This window comes from Mustelus asterias, chromosome 4, assembly GCF_964213995.1.
Source record: "Mustelus asterias chromosome 4, sMusAst1.hap1.1, whole genome shotgun sequence".
Taxonomy (NCBI): domain Eukaryota; kingdom Metazoa; phylum Chordata; class Chondrichthyes; order Carcharhiniformes; family Triakidae; genus Mustelus; species Mustelus asterias.
Genome location: NC_135804.1, coordinates 125,068,068 through 125,088,296, shown reverse-complemented (window position 1 = coordinate 125,088,296; position 20,229 = coordinate 125,068,068). Strand labels below are relative to the sequence as shown.

At 43.3% G+C, this 20,229-nt stretch overlaps 1 protein-coding gene across 1 annotated transcript in view; it reads left to right on the top strand.

The window, feature by feature from the left end:
• The first annotated feature begins 14,402 nt into the window (after window positions 1–14,402).
• The window catches only part of LOC144493165 (5-hydroxytryptamine receptor 2C-like), a 92,040-nt gene continuing 86,213 nt past the window's right edge, over window positions 14,403–20,229 (top strand). The window contains exons 1-3 of the mRNA XM_078212060.1: window positions 14,403–14,472; window positions 15,504–15,676; window positions 19,570–19,614. Coding sequence (XP_078068186.1) covers window positions 14,403–14,472; window positions 15,504–15,676; window positions 19,570–19,614 — 288 coding nt within the window. The remainder of the gene's footprint in view (window positions 14,473–15,503; window positions 15,677–19,569; window positions 19,615–20,229) is intronic.

Here is a 20,229-nt window from a genome sequence, read left to right as displayed (position 1 = left end):
TTAACACCTGTCATGAAAATTGCACAAGACTGGTATTCAAATCTGTACATGCAGAATCTTCTATAAAAGCCTTTCAAAACTTTAAATACCTAATATTCTTTGCTTTTAATCATTGCACTGTGTGACAATCCAAGCTTTCGCCATGTGTTGATAAATGTTACCATAGTATCTGATAGTAAGGGACATGTTACTTTCTTCAAAATGTGTTTAATTATGAAGTACACAAGGATTTAAGAAAATCAACCACCAGAAGTGGACATGGATGGCAAGGACGAATGGTAATCCTAAATATTGGCCTTGTATCTTGAGGTACATTGAGCTCAACATGGGCTGACTAATCTATAGGGCCGGTTTGTGGGCATAGGGATTGCAATACGTCCGCCTGAGGTGATGCAGTCAGCATGCAAACTGTGTTTGCAGCTAAAGGCTCCGCTGACTAGTTACATCAGCAAAGGGCCTGGGTGTGGTACAGCAAGCACAGGTTAAAGCTAGACAGCACTTCTTAAAGACAGCCTGTCCCTCTTAAAGGGAAGGTGCACTTTGGCTTCAGGTATTGGCACTGTATCAAGAAGTGTTTCTCAGAAGGAAGAAAGAATACTGATAGGGCAGCAGGCCAGTGAGAGAGCTTCCAGATTCTATGATGACGTACAGTAGGCCTTACTCTAGGAGCTGGAAAGGAAGAGGGCGTCATGATCCTCCGCCTTCCAAGAGGCCCTCAGACCATGCGTTGTGAATGATAGGAAGCAGGTGGCCATGGACCTCAATCCAAGGAGTCTAATTTCTAATTCCGAGGATCTGGTTTCAGTGCTAGAAAAAATGTAATAACCTCACACAAGTGATCAAGTTTGGTCAGTGAAGTATTTTCAAAAGGCATCTCTTATCCACCACAACACCAAACTCACACACTGCTCAATGCATGATGCCAGCCATGTTGAAGCCACAGGAGTAGCACTGCATAGGAGCACTGAGCCAGGCAAAGGCACCCCCAAGAGACAAAAGAAAGAAAGGAAAGTGCCAGGGTGAATATTTCAATCCTGTGTGTGTTAATGGTTAAGCACTGCTGCCTCACAGCGCCAGGTTCGATTCCCGGCTTGGGTCACTGTGTGGAGTTTGCACGTTCTCCCTGTGTCTGCGTGGGTTTCCTCCGTGTGCTCCAGTTTCCTCCCACAGTTTGAAAGATGTGCTGGTTAGGTACATTTACCCAAACAGGCGCCGGAGTGTGGCGACTAGGGGAGTTTCACAGTCACTTCATTGCAGTGTTAATGTAAGCCTTACTTGTGACTAATAAATAAATAAACTTTTGTTGGTGCTGTTGGGTAAAGTTGTCATGGAATGGATTTGATGTCTTTTATTTCAGGATTTCGGCCAAGTGGAAGGTGTGAATGGCCATTACAGAGGGATGGAAAGTTGGTGGTTTGTGGAGCAGTGGTGATGTGGAGATGTTTTCAGGGAACCGGTGTCTGTGGACCTGGTCATGGACAGCACAGCGGAATCTGTAGTGTCCCTGAAGCCTATTCCCTTTCTCCTTCTCTTCCTTCTCCTCCTCTTCTTCCTGCTGATCCAGTAGCGAGGGCTTCACCTGCATGAGAAACCAGGTTGTGTGGAATACCTCAGGCCACAAAGTAGGAGGCATGCTCCAGCGAATACTGTAGACACTGCTGAGTGATCCAGATAGCAGAATCTTTGTTTTAGGATGTTGATGATTTGCCCGATGACTTTCCTGATCTCCACAATGTGGCAGGTCAGGTGCCAAATCAACATCGGACACTGGGTGATATCATGATTTATCTAATCTTGCTCGCTACCTGCATGGCATGCTCTGGCTCTGGTCCGATTTTCCTTGCCTTCAGCTCTGACAAAGGGCATCCTGACTCAAAATGGTGGCTCTATTCTCTCTCTACAGAGGCTGTCAGATCTGCTGAGATTTTCTAGCATTTACTGTTTCCGATTCCAGCATCCGCAGTATTTTGCCTTTATTTTGCTGTTGCCCTTGGGGCGGCACGGTAGCATAGTGGTTAGCAATGCTGCTTCACAGTGCCAGGGTCCTGGATTCGATTCCCAGCTTGGTTCACTGTCTGTGTGGAGTTTGCACATTCTCCCCATGTCTGCATGGGTTTCCTCCGGATGCTCCGGTTTCCTCCCACAGTCTGAAAGACATGCTGGTTAGATGCATTGACTGGAACAGATGCTGGACTGTGGCAATTAGGGGAATTTCACAGTAACTTCATTGCAGTGTTAATATAAGCCTTACTTGTGAATAATAAATAAACTTTAACTTTAAGGCATGGCAGTCCACATGGGCTGCAGCAGAAGGAGCCAGGAGTGTATAGGTCAGCATTTTGAGGCCCTCCGGACTCCTGTAACACCAACACCACTGGCATTTTAGGAGCCCAATTCTGCAAACCATATATTTTATACACAAGTCTTGGCGGCATGGTAGCACACTAGTAGCACTGCTGCTTCACAGTGCCAGGGACCTGGCTTCGATTCCCGGCTTGGGTCACTGTCTGTGTGGAGTTTGCACATTCACCCCGTGTCTGCGTGGGTTCCCTCCGGGTGCTCCGGTTTCCTCCCACATTCTGAAAGACATGCTGGTTAGGTGCATTGACCTGAACAGGCGCCAGATTGTGGCAACTAAGGGAATTTCACAGTAACTTCATTGAAGTGTTAATGTTAGCCTTACTTGTGACTAATAAATAAACTTTAACTTTTAAGTCTTAAATTTGTTATTTTTAGTTTGTGAGTGTATTTTTCATTTCTCTTTTGTGGTGGTGAGAGGGGTGCTTTTATCTTGCCGTTTATAAAATGTTAAGAGTATTTTCCAGAAACTACAGTTGGTGATCATTTAATATGACATTCCCTTCCTTCTATTTTAATGGGGCATTAATGTACTTAAAGGGAATGGGTTCACACCTCCATTAAAACAGGGAGCCTGCTAACAGTGTAACTAGAAATTTCTAACAGATGTGTCATAGATGTCATATTGAAGCTTCTAACATGGACAATAGCGCTTGTTAAAATAACACAGTCAACAGTAATGTAAGTCAATGAAAAATTCACAAAGGCAAGCAGTCATTTTGAACACAGTCACGATAATTGATTGAACTGCCATATTGTCAGTTCGGTACTTGTCCCTGGTTGCAGAATGATTCCATTAACTCTATCTTTTAATACACTCATTCTTCTCAAGGTCAAACCATTGTCAACCATGAGGCCTTTTTGTTCACCTCATGAATCTTATTGAAGCCTAACAAACATATTTATGCAAGGCATGTCTTTATGTTCTATAGGTGAATGCAACAATTCAGACTTTTAATTAAATTCATAAGTATCATTAGAAATCCATAGAATTCCTACACTGCAAAAGGAGGCTACTCAGCCCATTGAGTCTGTGCTTACTTTCCGAAAGAGCATCTTACCCAGGCCCACCCTGCGCCATGACCTTGTTGTGGGCTGGGATTAAATTGAAGTCCGCTGTCCTTTGTTTTAACACATGACATGTGATCATTGGTATGTCACTGTATATTCCATTCTCAAAGAATGTGCAGGAGCAGATATTCTTTTCATACAAGTATTTGCATTAGCGCAGGGGAAGGGCAGTTTCTACACTGTACTGTTGACATGTTGGAATTAGTAAGGATGAGTGTTCATCCCTTCACTTTACCCTTCTCTTTATTGCTGTCAGTTGTTCAACTGGCCTTTATTCCCTGGATGGATAATTCTTGGTGAATGCATTTAATCAGCTTTCATTGTAATCTCAAGAATAACAAGCACGATTATTGGGTTGGATATGGGTGTTGAAGAATGGGGCAACCAACTCAAAAAAAAATTCAAGAGTACGGAAGCAATAAGAAGAATATAACACTGAAAGGCAGCTCAGAGGATAAATTCATTTGTTTGAGAACATTTAAATTGCTGGATGCGATTCATGATTTGTGGTGTGTCCTTGCCTCAAACACTGTGGTTGAAATGGGGTCAAACAGAAGTTGTGCACGATTCTGTAAGAACATAAGAACTAGGAGCAGGAGTAGGCTATCTGGCCCCTCGAGCCTGCTCCGCCATTCAATAAGATCATGGCTGATCTTTTTGTGGACTCAGCTCGACTTACCCGCCCGATCAGCATAGTCCTTAATTCCTTTACTGTTCAAAAATGTATCTATCCTTCCCTTAAAAACATTCAATGAGGTAGTCTCAACTGCTTCACTGGGCAGGGAATTCCACAGATTCACAACCCTTTGTGTAAAGAAGTTCCTCCTCAACTCAGTCCTAAATCTGCTTCCCCTTATTTTGAGGCCATGCCCCCTACTTCTAGTTTCACTTGCCAGTGGAAACAACTTGCCTGCTTCTATCTTATCTATTCCTTTCATAATCTTATATGTTTCTATAAGATCTCTTTTCATTCTTCGGAATTCCAATGAGTATAGCCCCAGTCTACTCAGTCTCTCCTCATAAGCCAACCCTCTCAACTTATTAAAGCTGGCTGGATGGAAAATCAAAAACACTCAAAGCTGCAAGTGCTTCATGGGGCTGATTTCTTTCAAAATGCATAAATGGAGTGAGATGATATGAGACTGAGTGGAAATATTCAAGTTTTGTTTTGTTCACCCTGATTTTCATCTTTTGGTATCCTTTGAGGTAGATAAATATCAAAATATGACGTACGTTGCATAAAGTGAAAAATAAATTGCAGAAAGCCACAAGTAAGCTGATGACTTACTGAATTAACAAAAAGCACAGGCAATTTGGTCTCGGTACAAAAGTATATGGGAAATAAATATGGACAGTGCAAATCCTAAATGTGGATAAAAATTGGAGAATGGGATTGTTGGGCTAATTGCCAACCGGAAATCGCATGGGAATGGGGTCTGAATAAGCCACTTAATTAAACTAAATTGCAGATGATTGGCTGTCTGTCACTTGCTTTTGGACAGCTGACCTGATCCCAACATGACTTCTTTGAAGATGGCTCGGGTTCAGGGTCACAGTGGGGAACCAGCCTGATGGTCATTTGTGCCAAATTGTAGACCCACTTACTTCTGATTCAGAGGTTGATCCCAATTAAACATTCAGCCCTAAATATCTATATGGAGTAGGGGAATAGAGGGGTACAGATATACAAGTGACTACAAACAAGCATGCAGATTATTAAAACCATTATAACAAGCAAACAAAACATTGGATTCATTTCTACACAGTTGGATTGAAAAACTGAAAAGTTAGGTTAAACTTGTATCAAACCCTGAATGAACCACACTACCACACACAACTCTAGGGCAAGATTTTTCAGACAAATTGCCTGGAGGCAGGACCCTCATGGCAAAATCCTTCCTCAGAGAGCTGCCAGCCAATCTGACTGAGGATCTTAATGAAGAGGTGGTGCGGGAAGGAAGGGAGAACCCACTGACGGCAGACCTTGGAGGGAGAGGGCTGAGTAGAAAGTGGCCTGTAAGTGGACAATAATTGAATTCCTCAAACTCATACTCTTTCTTATTCTGCAACACACTTCTATTTTCTTTGCTTCCCTGGATATCTTAGGTTTCCGAATCAATAGCTTTCTTTCAAAGTTGTTCTTTTTGCATGGGTTCCATGTGAACTTTATCCTCTATTGTACTTATTTTTCCTTCCATTCAAGACAAACACTTCATTATATTTACAGCTTCAATTCTTTTCTCTGGTATCTTCTTGTGTAAGGGGTAGAAGGTGCAACATCTGCCCTTTCACCTCCTTTCTTCCCACAACTGTCCTGTTGGGTGAAAGAGCAACACACTTGTATTTCTTTTGATTTAGTGTTCTGTATTCGCTGCTCACAATGTGGTCTCCTCTACACTTGGAGGATCAACTGGAGATGGAGTGATAGTAATATGGTGCAGCTTTGTGCAGTCTGCAAATGCAGACTACCCCCAAGTTTCCTATCACTTGTCTTTTTAATTCTCCACTCCATATTCCCACTTTGAACTCACTATCCTCGGCCTCTTATGTTGAATCTCGATGTAAGATCAAAGCACAGCACTATCTATTTTATTTCAGTATTTTGCAGCCTTCTGGGCTCAGCATTGAATTTAATGATCTCAAATCATGGCCATAGCTTTCATTTCTCTTTGGACAGCAGTTATTTGTAATGATTCTGGTTTTGTCATTTCTTGTTTCTCGAGTCCCATCTTTTGTTCTTGTCCGATTCCCATCCTTTTCTTCCTGGCACCATCATCCCTTTCATCATTGAGATCAACCTTACTTTACACCCTTTTAAAGACCTTTCCTTTCATTCCTTCCTCCCCTCCACCTTTTTGTTGCCTTTGTCCTTGCTTACAAACTGTTACAACTTTACCTTTAGCCAGTTCTGATGAAAGGTTATTGACTTGAAACATTAGCTCTGCCCCATCTCTTCACAGATGCCGTCAGACCTGCTGATTATTTCCAACCTTTTCTGTTTCCTCCAGATTTCCAGCATCCACAGTATTTTGCTTTTTGCTCTAGAGGTTAATCTTTTGGGGTTTGAGTGTAGAAGGATGAGGGGGAGATTTAATTGAAACTTACAGAATACTGAGAGGGCTAGATAGTGTGGACATGGAGAGGATGTTTCCACGAGTGGAAGACACTAGAATTTGCGGGCACAACCTCAGAGTGAGGGGACGCTCCTTTAAAACTGAGATGAGGAGGAATTTCTTCAGCCAGAGAGTGGTGAATCTGCGGAACTCATTGCCATAGAGGACTGTGGATGCCAGGCCATTGAGTTTCTTTAAGACAGAGTTAGATAGATTCTTGATCAATAAGGGGATCAAGGGTCACAGGGAGAAGGCAGGAGATTGGAGTTGAGAATCATATCAGCCATGATTGAATGATGGAGCAGACCTGATGGGCTGAATGGCCTAATTCTGCTCCTATATCTATCTTATTGTCTTATGGTCATTTGCAGTCCACGATTGCAATTTCCTTCCTTTAACCCAAATATAATTTTAATATCTGATTTGAGGAAGTGTTATATATTTAAGTAGTTGCAAGATTGTATTAAGAGCAGGTCACATGATTTGATGGTAGTGTCACTGGGGCTCCTTCTTTCAGTTTGTACTCTGTACAAGCAACATTTCTTTCAATAAAACTGTTGTGTGTTACTATGAATCTACGTGTGCAAACCGCATCATTTCATTTTGTTTAAAACCCACAACCCTTAGCATGGTTAGGACATTACAGGAAGCACTTAAGAAAAATAGGTTTAATATTTTTCAAGTATTGATGAAGTTTATTCAGACGCACCACTTAAAACTGAAAAGGTTTGCTCTTTAACCTCGGTACAGGTAACCTCTTGTGAAAAATTTCACCGATGTAATTTTAAACCATTGTTCATTTCATCAGAATTTATACTGTCAGGCAATAGGACACACAAGTGGAGAACTGTAAAAGGTTTCTTCTAAGCGGAAATCAGTTTTTCTCATTGATCTTATTTTGATTTCTTGTATTCATTCTGTGAGCAATTGCTGGCAGGCTAAGTTTTCTAATTCGTTGTATTTCTAAACAAATATTATTTGTTAATTTTGCATTCAATTGCTGATAAGTGTATTCACAGGAGTGCAATGTGTCTGTTCTGTGCAGTCACTGTGTAAGGTAGTGGCACTATTACAGCGTTTTGCCATATAACAAGAATCATCTAGATCAGGACTGCATGGAACGTAACAAGCTCTATCTGAACTGCAACCAGTGCTTAATACAAACTGTAAATCTACACTACCCAGTGGGGGATTTGATGGGTTTAATTACACAAAGGATCATTAAACATCAACAAAGTGTTAATATAAAAGCAAAGTGCAGCAGATGCTGGAAATTTAAACTGAAAACAAATCACGTTGGAACTACTCAGTGGGGTGAACAGCATCCATGGGAAGAGAAAGCAATGATATGGAGATGCCGGCGTTGGACTGGGGTAAGCACAGTAAGAAGCCTCGTAACACCAGGTTAAAGTCCAACAGGTTTATTTGATAGCACAAGCCACAAGCTTTCTCAGGAGTGTTCTCTTCCTGTCGGGGAACACTTCTTCTAAAAACACTTCAGGGGAACATTACAGCAGTCACGGGCATTCAGTCTCTGATCTTCGGGTAAGCGTTCTCCGCAGTGGCGGATTAACTACCACCCGGATCCCTAGGCTGAGCTTTAGTAAGGCCCCCTGACCTGCCCCCTGCCCCACCCTTCGTTGAATAGAATAAAGTGACGTTAAGTGACGTTAGATAACTTATATTGTTGTACTATGTATAATGTACTACATGTATAATATCATAAAGTTATATGAATCAGTTACAGCCCTTTTATTCATTTATTTTTCATTTTCTTTACATTTGTACTTTAAAAAGCTTCCGTGCTTTTTGGTTTACAAAAGTGTCGATAACAGCATGTAAATCAACAGATCGAAGCATGTCTGATTCAATGTGCATGAGTGCCAGATGACTAAGTTTCTCATCACTCATTGTTGAGCGCAAATAGATTTTGATCCTCTTCAGTGCCCAAAATGAACGCTCACCTGAACAGTTATGAAAAGTTATTCACCCTTAAAAGAGTTAAACCAATTTTTTTTTGCTCTCGGGCCCTCCTCCCTTCCGGGCCCTTAGGCTTAAGCCTACTCAGCCGAATGGTTAATCCACCACTGGTTCTCCAAGGCAGCCTTCACGACACACGACAATGCAGAATTGCTGCGCGGAAACTGATAGCCAAGTTCTGCACACATGAGGACGGCCTCAACCGGGATCTTGGGTTCATGTCACACTATCTGTAACCCCCACGACTTGCCTGGGCTTGCAAAATCTCACTAACTGTTCTGGCTGGAGACAATTCACACCTCTTTAACCTGTGCTTAACCCTCTCTCCACTCAGATTGTCTGTACCTTTAAGACTTGATTACCTGTAAAGACTCACATTCCAACCATTATCTTGTAAATTGAGCTTGTGTCTATATAATGCCCTGTTTGTGAACACAACTCCCACTCACCTGATGAAGGGGCAGTGCTCCGAAAGCTTGTGGCTTATGCTTCCAAATAAATGTACAAGAGAAAGCAAGTCAGTGTTTCAGGTTGGTGATGTTTGTCAGAGTTTTGCTGGGAGCGCTTTTTGTGGCAGCAACTGCTTTCTGCACAGCTCATGCAGCATGGCATATTGAGATGTATTCTTGCACGAGTATCCCCGTGTGGGGCAGAAGCACTGAACGGGCGCTATCCTGATGTTGCACCAGCTGTGGACCATGCAGGGCTACTGAGTGAATTCACAGAGTAAAGATGAAGCAACTTCATTGTTAGTTCTACATATCTGAAGAGCTGATGTAACATTGGTTAAGATAAATCAAGGGGCTTGATGTAACCAATTTATAAAGATGTCAATGACATAATTATGTTCAACATTTTCTATTTATTGAATTCCATATGCAGTATGAGCTACTTGTCATTATTAACTAGTCTAGTCACCCAATTCACTGAAGATTTCAGCCTTGTTTCTGTGATAGCATTCTCTCCTGTGAGAGAGAAGGTTAAGACATAAGTACACTATTTAGGCTGACACGTTCCATGAAAGTACTGAGCCTGTGCCACACATTAAACTGAGTCTGCCCTCTCAGGTAGGCAATAAAGATCTTATTGTGCTGTTCTAGCCAACTGCTCACATTGATGACGAAGAAAGAGTGATTGGAGTGATGATGAAGAGAAGTTGTAGAGTCAAAGGGCTACGCTCATCCTAAGGGCAGAAATTCCTGCCCGAGATCAACAGACCTTTGCAGGATCCGCCCCGCCCACTACGATTCCCATGGCAGGCGGGATGGGAAAATTCCACCCACAGAGTCATAGAATCAGTCATGCAGAAAAGGTCCTTTGGCCAATCGAGTCTGCACAGCCAACATCTACCCATTTTCCTGCACCTGTCCCATATCTTTGAATATTATGGTACTTCAAGGTTGGGAGGAGGCAATGAGATGTTGGGGCAGAAATGGTGAGGGAGGCTCTGAGTGGGGGTGGGAGTGATGGAGTTTATTTTAATCGTTCATGGGACATGGGCGTTACTGGCTCGGCCAGCATTTATTGCCCATCCCTAATTGCTTGCTGGGTCATTTCACATTCAACCACGTTTCTGTGGATTTGGAGTCACATGTAGGCTAGACCAGGTAAGGACAGCAGGTTTCCTTCCCTCAAGGACATTAATGAATGAGATGGGTTTTTATGACAATCGACAATGGTCTCATGGTCATCATAAAACTTTTAATTCCAGATTTTTATTGAATTCAAATTTCACTATCTGGTGTGGTGCGATTTGAACCTGGGTCGCCGGAGCATTATCCAGGGTCTCTGAACTACTAATCCAGCAACAATACCGCTACGCCACTGCCTCCCCAACAAGGAGAGAGAGGCAATGATGAGGAGGGAGTGGAGGTAAGAGTGATGGTGAGGACCGAGTGTGGGTAAGGGCGATGGTGAGGGGAGGGTAAGGGGGTCAATTCTGAGGGGAGGCTGAGGGGAGCGATAGTGAGGGGAGGGTGAGGGGGCAATTCTGAGGGGAGGCTGAGGGGAGCGGTAGTGAGGGGAGGGTGGAGCAGATGTTTTGAATGCCAGTGAATGCTGAGCAATGCTACCGTAGCAATACTTTTCCCCAGCAGAGCAAGTCATTATGAGTAGAGGTAATGACATGGAATACAGATCAGATAGTGAAACAAAACAAATTAGCACAGCTGATGGAAGCTGCACAAATTAATATAAATTGCTTTTACCAAACACAATTTAAACAATGTCATCAGCTTAATGACTGACTGCAAGTTGTGGATATCACAAACACAGGGGCAAGACTAGCAATCGGAGAGTTTAATCTGATGCTGATTGAGGATACATTTGGGTTATCAATTCTGTCCACATGATTGCTTGGAGGTTTTGCCTCCAGCTGCCCCTCGTGTTTGTCCCATTGGTCATTCAGCCTGTACGACTGGATTTTCCCATCCCGGGAGTGGGGACTGTTCCTCGGACTGATACCCACCAGCAGGGAATGGGGTGGAAATCAATCACCCCAGCAGTGATTTTCCTTCGGGTGGCCAGCTGATGGCCAGAGAGCAGGTTCACATTCCAAACAAGGCTGGTGGGTGAGACCTCCAAGCTGGGCATCCATCCACAGCCCAGTGGCCTTTCAGCTTGAAAGGACCAACAGGTTGTAAGGTAAATTAGAAAGAGGATGCTTCAACATGGAGGCACCTTCTCTCCAACCATCATAAATCTTTATTTAAATGATAGGTTTCGCAGCCAGACCACCATTTTGGGGTGTATACATGAGGAGCTACACATGTAATGCTGCACTTTGATTTTTTTTATTGTTCAGCCATGGGACATGGGCGTTGCTGGCTGGCCAGCATTTATTGCCCATCCCTAGTTGCCCTAGGAGAGCAGTTGAGAGTCAACCACATTGCTGTGGCTCTGGAGTCACATGTCGGCCAGACCAGGTAAGGATGGCAGATTTCCTTCCTTAAAGGACATTAGTGAACCAGATGGGTTTTTCCGACAATCGACAATGGTTTCATGGTCATCAGTAGATTCTTAATTCCAGATTTTTTAATCTACAGGTCCCCAGTAGATTAGCTGAGTTTCTGGATTAATGGTCTAACGATAATACCACAAGGCCAGCACCTCCCTGAATGAATGAATTTAAAACGGAGTAAAGATTGATTCTGGCTGATTCCTTCAGCTGCTGGTTCACAGAAGTTTCTCATGCTTGCAGTTACAGAGAAGGATTGCCTCAAGGTGAAAGAGTTCATTTTTAAGACTGAAGATTACTATCTAAATAGTTTTTGTGAAGGATGGCTGAATGCAAGTGTAAATTGTTAGAGGACGATTACCCATCAACGCCCTCAGAGACTGAACCTTCTGACCAGTGAAAGAATGGCTATGGGTTACATCCCTATCAAAGAGGTATGGCCTTGGCATGATGCTTCCCAACAAATGTAAAATCAGGGCTTAACAGGTGGCAGACAGGTGCCCGCATCTAGGGGGCTAAAGTGACCCCTGCCATCAACTTTCTTTCTGGTAAAAACAATTAAACCAAAGAAGACAAACTAAGGGACACGCAAGAAGGGCAGCCCCTTAAAAGGAGGGGAAACCGCCCAAAATAAAAAAAAACAAAGCTCAAAGGATACTTAAAACATTGAACCAAAATTCGATGAAAGGGATTGATAATACACTCCGGTCCCTGCAGTAGCCAAAGAGTAAGAAGTCTCACAACACCAGGTTAAAGTCCAACAGGTTTATTTGGTAGCAAACGCCACTAGCTTTCGGAGCGCTGCTCCTTCGTCAGGTGAGTGGAAGAGCTGTTCACAAACAGCAAACAGGGCATATAAAGACACAAACTCAATTTACAGAATAATTATTGGAATGCGAGTCTTTACAGCTAATCAAGTCTTAAAGGTACAGGCAATGTGAGTGGAGAGAGCATTAAGCACAGGTTAAAGAGATGTGTGTTGTCTCCAGACAGGACTGTTAGTGAGATTTTGCAAGTCCAGGCAAGTAGTGGGGGTTACAGATAGTGTGACATGAACCCAAGATCCCGGTTGAGGCCGTCCTCATGTGTGCGGAACTTGGCTATCAGTCTCTGCTCAGCAACTCTGCGTTGTCATGTGTCGTGAAGGCCGCCTTGGAGAACGCTTACCCGAAGATCAGAGGCTGAATGCCCGTGACCACTGAAGTGTTCCGCAACAGGAAGAGAACACTCTTGCCTGGTGATTGTTGAGCGGTGTTCATTCATCCGTTGTCGTAGCGTCTGCATGGTTTCTCCAATGTACCATGCCTCGGGACATCCTTTCCTGCAGCGTGTCAGGTAGACAACGTTGGCCGAGTTGCAAGAGTATGTACCGTGTACCTAGTGGATGGTGTTCTCACGTGAGATGATGGCATCCGTGTCAATGATCCGGCACATCTTGCAGAGGTTGCTGTGGCAGGGTTGTGTGGTGTCGTGGTCACTATTCTCCTGAAGGCTGGGTAGTTTGCTGCGGACAATGGTCTGATTGAGGTTGTGCGCTTCTTTGAAGGCAAGAAGTGGGGGTGTGGGGATGGCCTTGGCGAGATGTTCGTCTTCATCAATGACATGTTGAAGGCTCCGGAGGAGATGTCGTAGGTTCTCTGCTCCGAGGAAGTACTGCATGACGAAGGGTACTCTGACAACCGTGTCCACATCATGTAGCCAAAGAGCACAGAAAGCCTCAATGGTACTTGCGGACACCGCATAGTCCCTCTCCAGGGACACTTGGCCGTGAATATAGCTGTGCTAGAGGGACAGACAGTCGGGTCAGATGATCCCCTCGGTCGCCCGCTGACTGGACCTGTTTAGAGCATGTTTAGCTAGGCCCAGGAGCAGGTTCATGAGGAGGTCCTCCTCCTGCCCTGTACCCCCTCCGCACCGGGTGCCTGTAGATCCCTGCCATCTACAGGAGCCTTAGAAATTCCAATCAAGCTTCCTTTAATTGGCTTCAATTAGGTTTCTGATTGGCCCCTGTTTCTGCCTCCACAAAAATGACCTGGAGGAGGGGTAGATCATGGGAAGCAGCACGCAAGCCAGCAGGACCTTTTTTTTTAAGCTGTTCCCCATCTCCAGTCTGGTGGTGCTCAAATATCCAGCCCGCACACTTTCACAGCCCATTATCTTCCCATGCCAACTGGGAAGTGAAAAATAGCAGATTGACAATTCATGGCTATCAATGAAAACCACTTTTTATTTCATGTCACTCAGATTTTCCTCCCAGGTTACCTGCAGCCGTGACCTGGAGATTAAGCTTCAATCCCGAAACTCCCAGATAATTTCTGGAAGGTTGGCAAAAGTTACATATTCATCAGCAGAAGGCCAACTATGTACTTACTGTAACAGCAGCCGAGAAAGGAAAGAAATACTTAAAATTTTAACTTATTTGTATTTTGTTTAAAATCCAGCCTAAAGTACAAAAGGGCAAGTGTTTGTATTAAGATGCACAACACTTAATAGTGAGAATTATTCACTTGTTGGAGCTGACACACACACCAATGCCAGTACTTAAAAACCATTCTCCCTGTGCCTCCACTTACAGTAATATAATGATTTTTGTCAACGTAATGAGTGAACTCCTGTGAAGCTATAAATTGTGAACTACTAGTGCTTTTTTGGGATTTTCATATTCTTGCTGAATTATTCCATTTAAATTGTTCTGTAACAGAGTAACACATCACTCATCTTATTGTCAGCACCTGAGGAGAAGTGGAAGTCATCAGCAGGTGGTGGGCAATGTATCTTTTTGCTGACCTATAAAAGAAGAAGCTCTCGCTTTGAAAAGTGTTAGTCATGACCTCTTCAGGTTTGTGGGGCCACTTTGGGAACAATGAAGCAGGTAAAACAAGGGTTATTGTTTAAAGAGTTAACCCCTTGCAGTGACCCCTGTGATGAATACGTCAAGATGTGGAGATGCCGGCGATGAGTACGTCAAGGCAGACAGGATTGCAATCCACAAAGGTATGAAAGCGTCCAGCCTTCCTGCACTTTGCCCCTTATTCATAGCAAGAATCATTGTACACATTGGCACTCAAAAAGCTTAAAAGGCCACAGCAATTCAAGGATCATTTCTCCAGAGAGAACATTCTAAAAATACTCTTGTGTGTTCATATCTTTTTCTTTTGAAAGGTGAGCTGTGAGATTCTTTCATCCAGTATATGTTGGGTGAGACAATTGTTTGCTATTTATTTCATCACTTCATAGTATTCTATGACATACTAACATCTGATTCAGTACGTTTTGAATTTCCAAACATTACATAGGATACACAGTAGATAAACAGGCCATTCAGTCCAATCAGTTCATGCTGTGAGCCTCCTCCCATCTTTTTTCATCTAATTCTACCATTGGAACATTGTGTTCATTTTTCCCTCAAATACTTGTCTAGCTTTCCCTTAAATGCATCCAAAGTATTCACGTCAGCCACTCCCTGTGGGAGCGAGTTCCACATTCTCATCACTATTTGGGTAAGAAAGTTTCTTCTGAATTCACTATTGGATTCTTTGGTGACTATCTTATATTGATGGCTGCTAGTTAATGCCCTTTCCTGCCAGAGGATTATTTCTATGGCATTCTTTAGTCTGTCGCTGTACCATATTTTAGAGGGCGGCACGGTAACACAGTGGTTAGCACTGCTGCTTCACAGCCCCAGGGACCAGGGTTCGATTCCCGGCTTAGGTCACTGTCTGTGTGGAGTTTGCACAATCTCCTCGTGTCTGTGTGGGTTTCCTCCGGGTGCTTCTGTTTCCTCCCACAGTCCAAAGATGTGCAGGTTAGGTTGATTGGCCATGCTAAAATTGCCCCTTAGTATCCTGAGATGCGTAGGTTAGAGGGATTAGCGGGTAAATATGTAGGGTTATGGGGGTAGGGCCTGGGTGGGGTTGTGGTCGGTGCAGACTCGATGGGCCAAATGGCCTCTTTCTGCACTGTAGGGTTTCTATGATTTCTATGATAGCTGATATCCTGACTCTGGAATCGGTCACATGTCATAGGTAATAGTTTAGAATATTGGACGGGGCAGGAGGAATGCGACTCGGCGAGGAAAAGGACCCCAGGTGAATTGACGGAAAAGCTTCAGCCTTTGCCGTTGTCCAACAGTTGTCAGGTACTTGCTACTGTTGTGGATGAGAACAAAGGCTGCAGGGAGGTGGACAAATCGATCATGGTACCAAAGTGTAGGAGGCTATTCAAGTGGGGAAAGCGAGAAGGAGTGTGGTAAGAGTTAATGTAGTCAGGTGGAGTGGATACTGTTCTCTGCAAGCAGCTGTGGTGCAGACCCATATCCAACATCAAAGGCGTCTCTTTGTTACTGAAAAAGAGTTGAATGGATGCAGATTTCAGCAGCAAATGAGCTGCAGAAGGGGTGGAGTCAGACAATATTACAAAAGTAGATGTAGGCAGTCTTGGTGATGAAGCAGATAGGTGGTCAGAAGCCTATTTTAAATATGATTGTGAACAGTCTGGTTTAACCTTAGAGAGTAGCCTGGGAGAGGGATGGATTCCATGGCACAGGAACAGAGATTGTGGCAGAGACCCACAGAATTCCTACAGTTCAGAAGGAGGCCATTTAGCCCATTGAGTCTGCACCGACTCTCCGAATGAGCATCCCAACCAGTCCCTCCCCTCCACCCGATCCCCTTAACCCTGTGCATTTACCATGGCTCAACCACCTAACCCACACATCTTTGGACTGTGGGAGGAAGCCCACGCAGACACGGAGAACGTGCAAACTCCACACAGACAGTCGCCCAAGGCCGAAACCGAACCCAGATACCTGGCACTGTGAGGCAGCAGTGCTAACCACTGTGCCAGCATGCCACTCAAAGTAGCTTCTTTCCTCCTAATATCTAATTGAAGAAAATATATGCGTATCTGGTACAGAATCGCTACCCTAAACATCTATTCAGGAGTCTTCTTTTAAGCCCGACCCTCTCTGCCACATGATTATTCAGTAGTTTACAACTTACTTCCATTTCTGTTTTAATCCTCTGTGAAAAATTGAATATGTCAGCTAAACGGAGCTACATATCATTGTCTAGCAAATGTTGACTTTTGTGGGCAATTTATCCAGTGAAGCACAAGTACTCTCGGTTCAGATTCACTGCAACACATTAATGCACTTTTCTAAATTCAGTGAAGGGCTCAGATTGTCCTATTCCATTCACGCCAGTCAATCAGTCTCAGAAAATGTCAGTCTTAAGAAGTAAAAAGGAAAAAAAATGATTTTGGTCGTTATTAGTTGACAACTAAAATAGATCTTAAAGGACGTCCTTGCAGCAGGAAGCATCCTCCTCAAAATCCCACAGCAAACATAACATGATAATGAGACCTGTGAGAGAGGATTGAAATAAGATACAGAGAATTAGGGGGATTAATGCAAACCTTTACAGGAGCGATAGCCTATCCCTTCAGGGGATCAAAAAATATACACAGCTTTGATAAAATATGGTACAGCGACAGACTAAAGAATGCCATAGAAATAATGGCGATGAATAAAAAATTATGTTCCCGTTCAGGAGTATGTGGTTGCATATTTATGTCATAGCTCAGACAGTTTAAGGGAAAGGGTGAGAAGGTTTATGAGCCCATTCTATGCTCAGTTTGATGGTAGATGTTCCCATCTCTGTTCTATGAAGCTGAAAGAAATGATAGGGTTGAAATAACCCACCCCCCCCCCAGGCAGCTTTGCAACTTTCAAATGTCATGGGTTAGAAGGTGGCTGTGGAGAGAGTAAGATTGCCCCACTGCCTTCAGTATTTTACAATGCACGGCAATCTGCTCACTCCTTAAAGGTCGCACAGCCAGGATTAGCACCCAATCCTCCGGTAAAGTCACAGATCCTCCATCCCATCACTAGGTATTGCTAATTCTATGCTTAGCTCCTGTCTTAGAACCATAAATTTTAAAGTCTTTCACTTCATGAGGAAACTGAGGTGATGCCACAAGAATATGTGAGGGGTGGCAAAATCTAATTTTATGATTTTGGTTTGCATAATGAAAGAGGCTTTTTGCTTGAAATATGTGCGTGCTTGTGCCAATTAGCATTCGCCTGTTGTAAATATGATAGAAACATGGGCATCGTTGTCAAAGGGGAGCTAATTCTGAGACCCTATTCTGAGGTCGATATTGATTTCAGTGAGTGAAAATGGGTAATTGGACAGATGCCACACATTTGGATGTGCAGAGCTTCTTTAGCACTTCTTTGTATAGAGTCATAGAGTCATAGAGATTTACAGCATGGAAACAGGCCCTTTGGCACAACTTGTCCATACCGCCCTTTTTTTTAAATCGCGAAGCCAGTCTCAATTGCTCGCATTTGGCCCTTATCCCTCTATTCCCATCTTACCCATGTAACTGTCTAAATGCTTTTTAAAAGACAGAATTGTACCCGCCTCTACGACTACTTCTGGCAGCTTGTTCCAGACACTCACCACCCTCTGTGTGAAAAAATTGCCCCTGTGGACACTTGTTTATCTCTCCCCTTTCACCTTAAACCTATGCCCTCTAGTTGTAGACTCCCCTACCTTTGGGAAAAGATATTGACTATCTAGCTGATCTATGCCTCTCATTATTTTATAGACCCCTATAAGATCACCCCTCAGCCTTCTACGCCCCAAAGAAAAAAGTCCCAGTCTCTCCAGCCTCTCCTTATAACTCAAACCATCAAGTCCCGGTAGCATCCTAGTAAATCTTTTCTGCACTCTTTCCAGTTTAATAACATCCTTTCTATAATAGGGTGACCCGAATTATACACAGTATTCCAAGTGTGACCTTACCAATGTCTTGTACAACTTCAACAATAAGTCCCAACACCTGTATTCAGTGTTCTGACCAATGAAATCAAGCATGCTGAATGCCTTCTTCACCACTCTGTCCACCTGTGACTCCTGAGAGTATGTCAAAAAACTCTATGCAGAAACAACAGTTGTGGATTTATACCACTAGAGGAAAACACAGTGGATTTCAGATAACTTTTCAATATACGAGGGATATCTATTTCTGACAAATACTGAGTATGAAATTCATCCTGAGCAGTACCTTAAAAAGGGCGGTAACAAATCAGCTGCCCCCTTTTTAACACTCTGCTCAATTCTCTGTTCAATGGAAAGGAAAATCGGACAAAATGTAAAATGCAGGTATTAATTTGCACGCAACCATTCAGTCCTGCTGCTCAAGACAAATTCTATCCATTGAAACTGGGTCTAAAATAACACTGCATGCAGTTATAATGGAAAATGTGTGAGACTCTCCCTTTATCTTCAATACTGAGTATTTTGTGATACTGTAATTCTGTGAGCTGACTGACCTATATTGATTCCTGGCCAAGGAAGACCTCAATTTTAACATTTTCGTTCTTGTTTTCAAACCCTTCCATGGCCTCACCCCTCCTTATCTCTGTGATCATATCCACCCTCTGAGATATCAGTATTCCCCTACTTCTGGCCCCTGAGCATCTCCAAATGTAATCACTCCACCATTGGCAGCCATGCCGTCAGGTGCCAAAGCCTAAGCTCTTGATAAAAGCTGGAATCTGAAACCAAAAGAGAAAATGTTGGAAAATCTCAGCAGGTCTGGCAGCATCTGTAAGGAGAGAAAGGAGCTGACATTTCGAGTCCAGATGATCCTTTGTCAAAGTTCAACTGACGGTTCGAGTCCAGATGACCCTTTGTCAAAGCTTTGACAAAGGGTCATCTGGGCTCGAAACGTCAGCTCCTCTCTCTCCTTACGGATGCTGCCAAACCTGCTGAGATTTTCCAGCATTTTCTCTTTTGGGCCCTAAGCTCTTTCTTTCTGAAAAATTATCCTTTCATGGGATGTGGGCATCGCTGACAAGGTCAGCATTTGTTGCTCATATTGCCTTTGAGAAGATGGTGGTGAGTCACTTTCTAGAGCCACTGCAGGTGGGAACACATATAGCGCTGCGAGGGAGGGTGTTCCAGGACTTTGGCCCAATGACACTGAAGGAATATTGATACAGTTTCAAGTCAGGATGGTGTGTAATTAGGAAGGGAACTCGCAAGTGGTGGTGTTCCCAAGTGACTGCTATTATCCTTCTAGGTGGCAAAGGTTATGGGTTTGGAAGATATTGTTGAAGAGATCTTGGTGAGCTGCTGTAATGCATCTTGTAGATGGTACACACTGCTGCCACTGTGCGCCAATGATGGAGGAAGTGGTCGTGGATGTGGTGCCAATCAATTCTTTGACTGAATGGTGTCAAAGATAGGAAAGTTGTTTGTTCTTAACAGTTATGCTTGGGATGTTGATAATTCTTCCACCCATTGGTTTATTGACAAATTCTTTGATCTTTTTCTTGATATCTTTGACCTTTTCCCCTCTTTACCTCTTTCAAATGATAACAAAGAAATTTTCTTGACCCTTTCCCTTTCCAGGAAAGTAAAGTTTTTTTTCAAATATGAATTTTCAACAAGATAATTTATACTGGTTTTAAGACAGATTCTGAGAAATAAATATTCACGAGCTGTTACAGCTCAGGATTGTAGGGATGGTTTAACAGACCTCAGGGAGCAAGTTAAATGGCATAAATGTCTGAAGTTGGTTCCCAGAAGCACTCAATAAGGTTCCCAGAATCGCTCAATAAGGTAACACATTTGAGAGGTTGAAGTGTGTGCCCTCAATCATAAATCAAGTGCTTACAGCATTGGTGGTGAACAATGACACTCAAACAGTTGTCTTCTTGCAGGATAATATTCCAAGTTT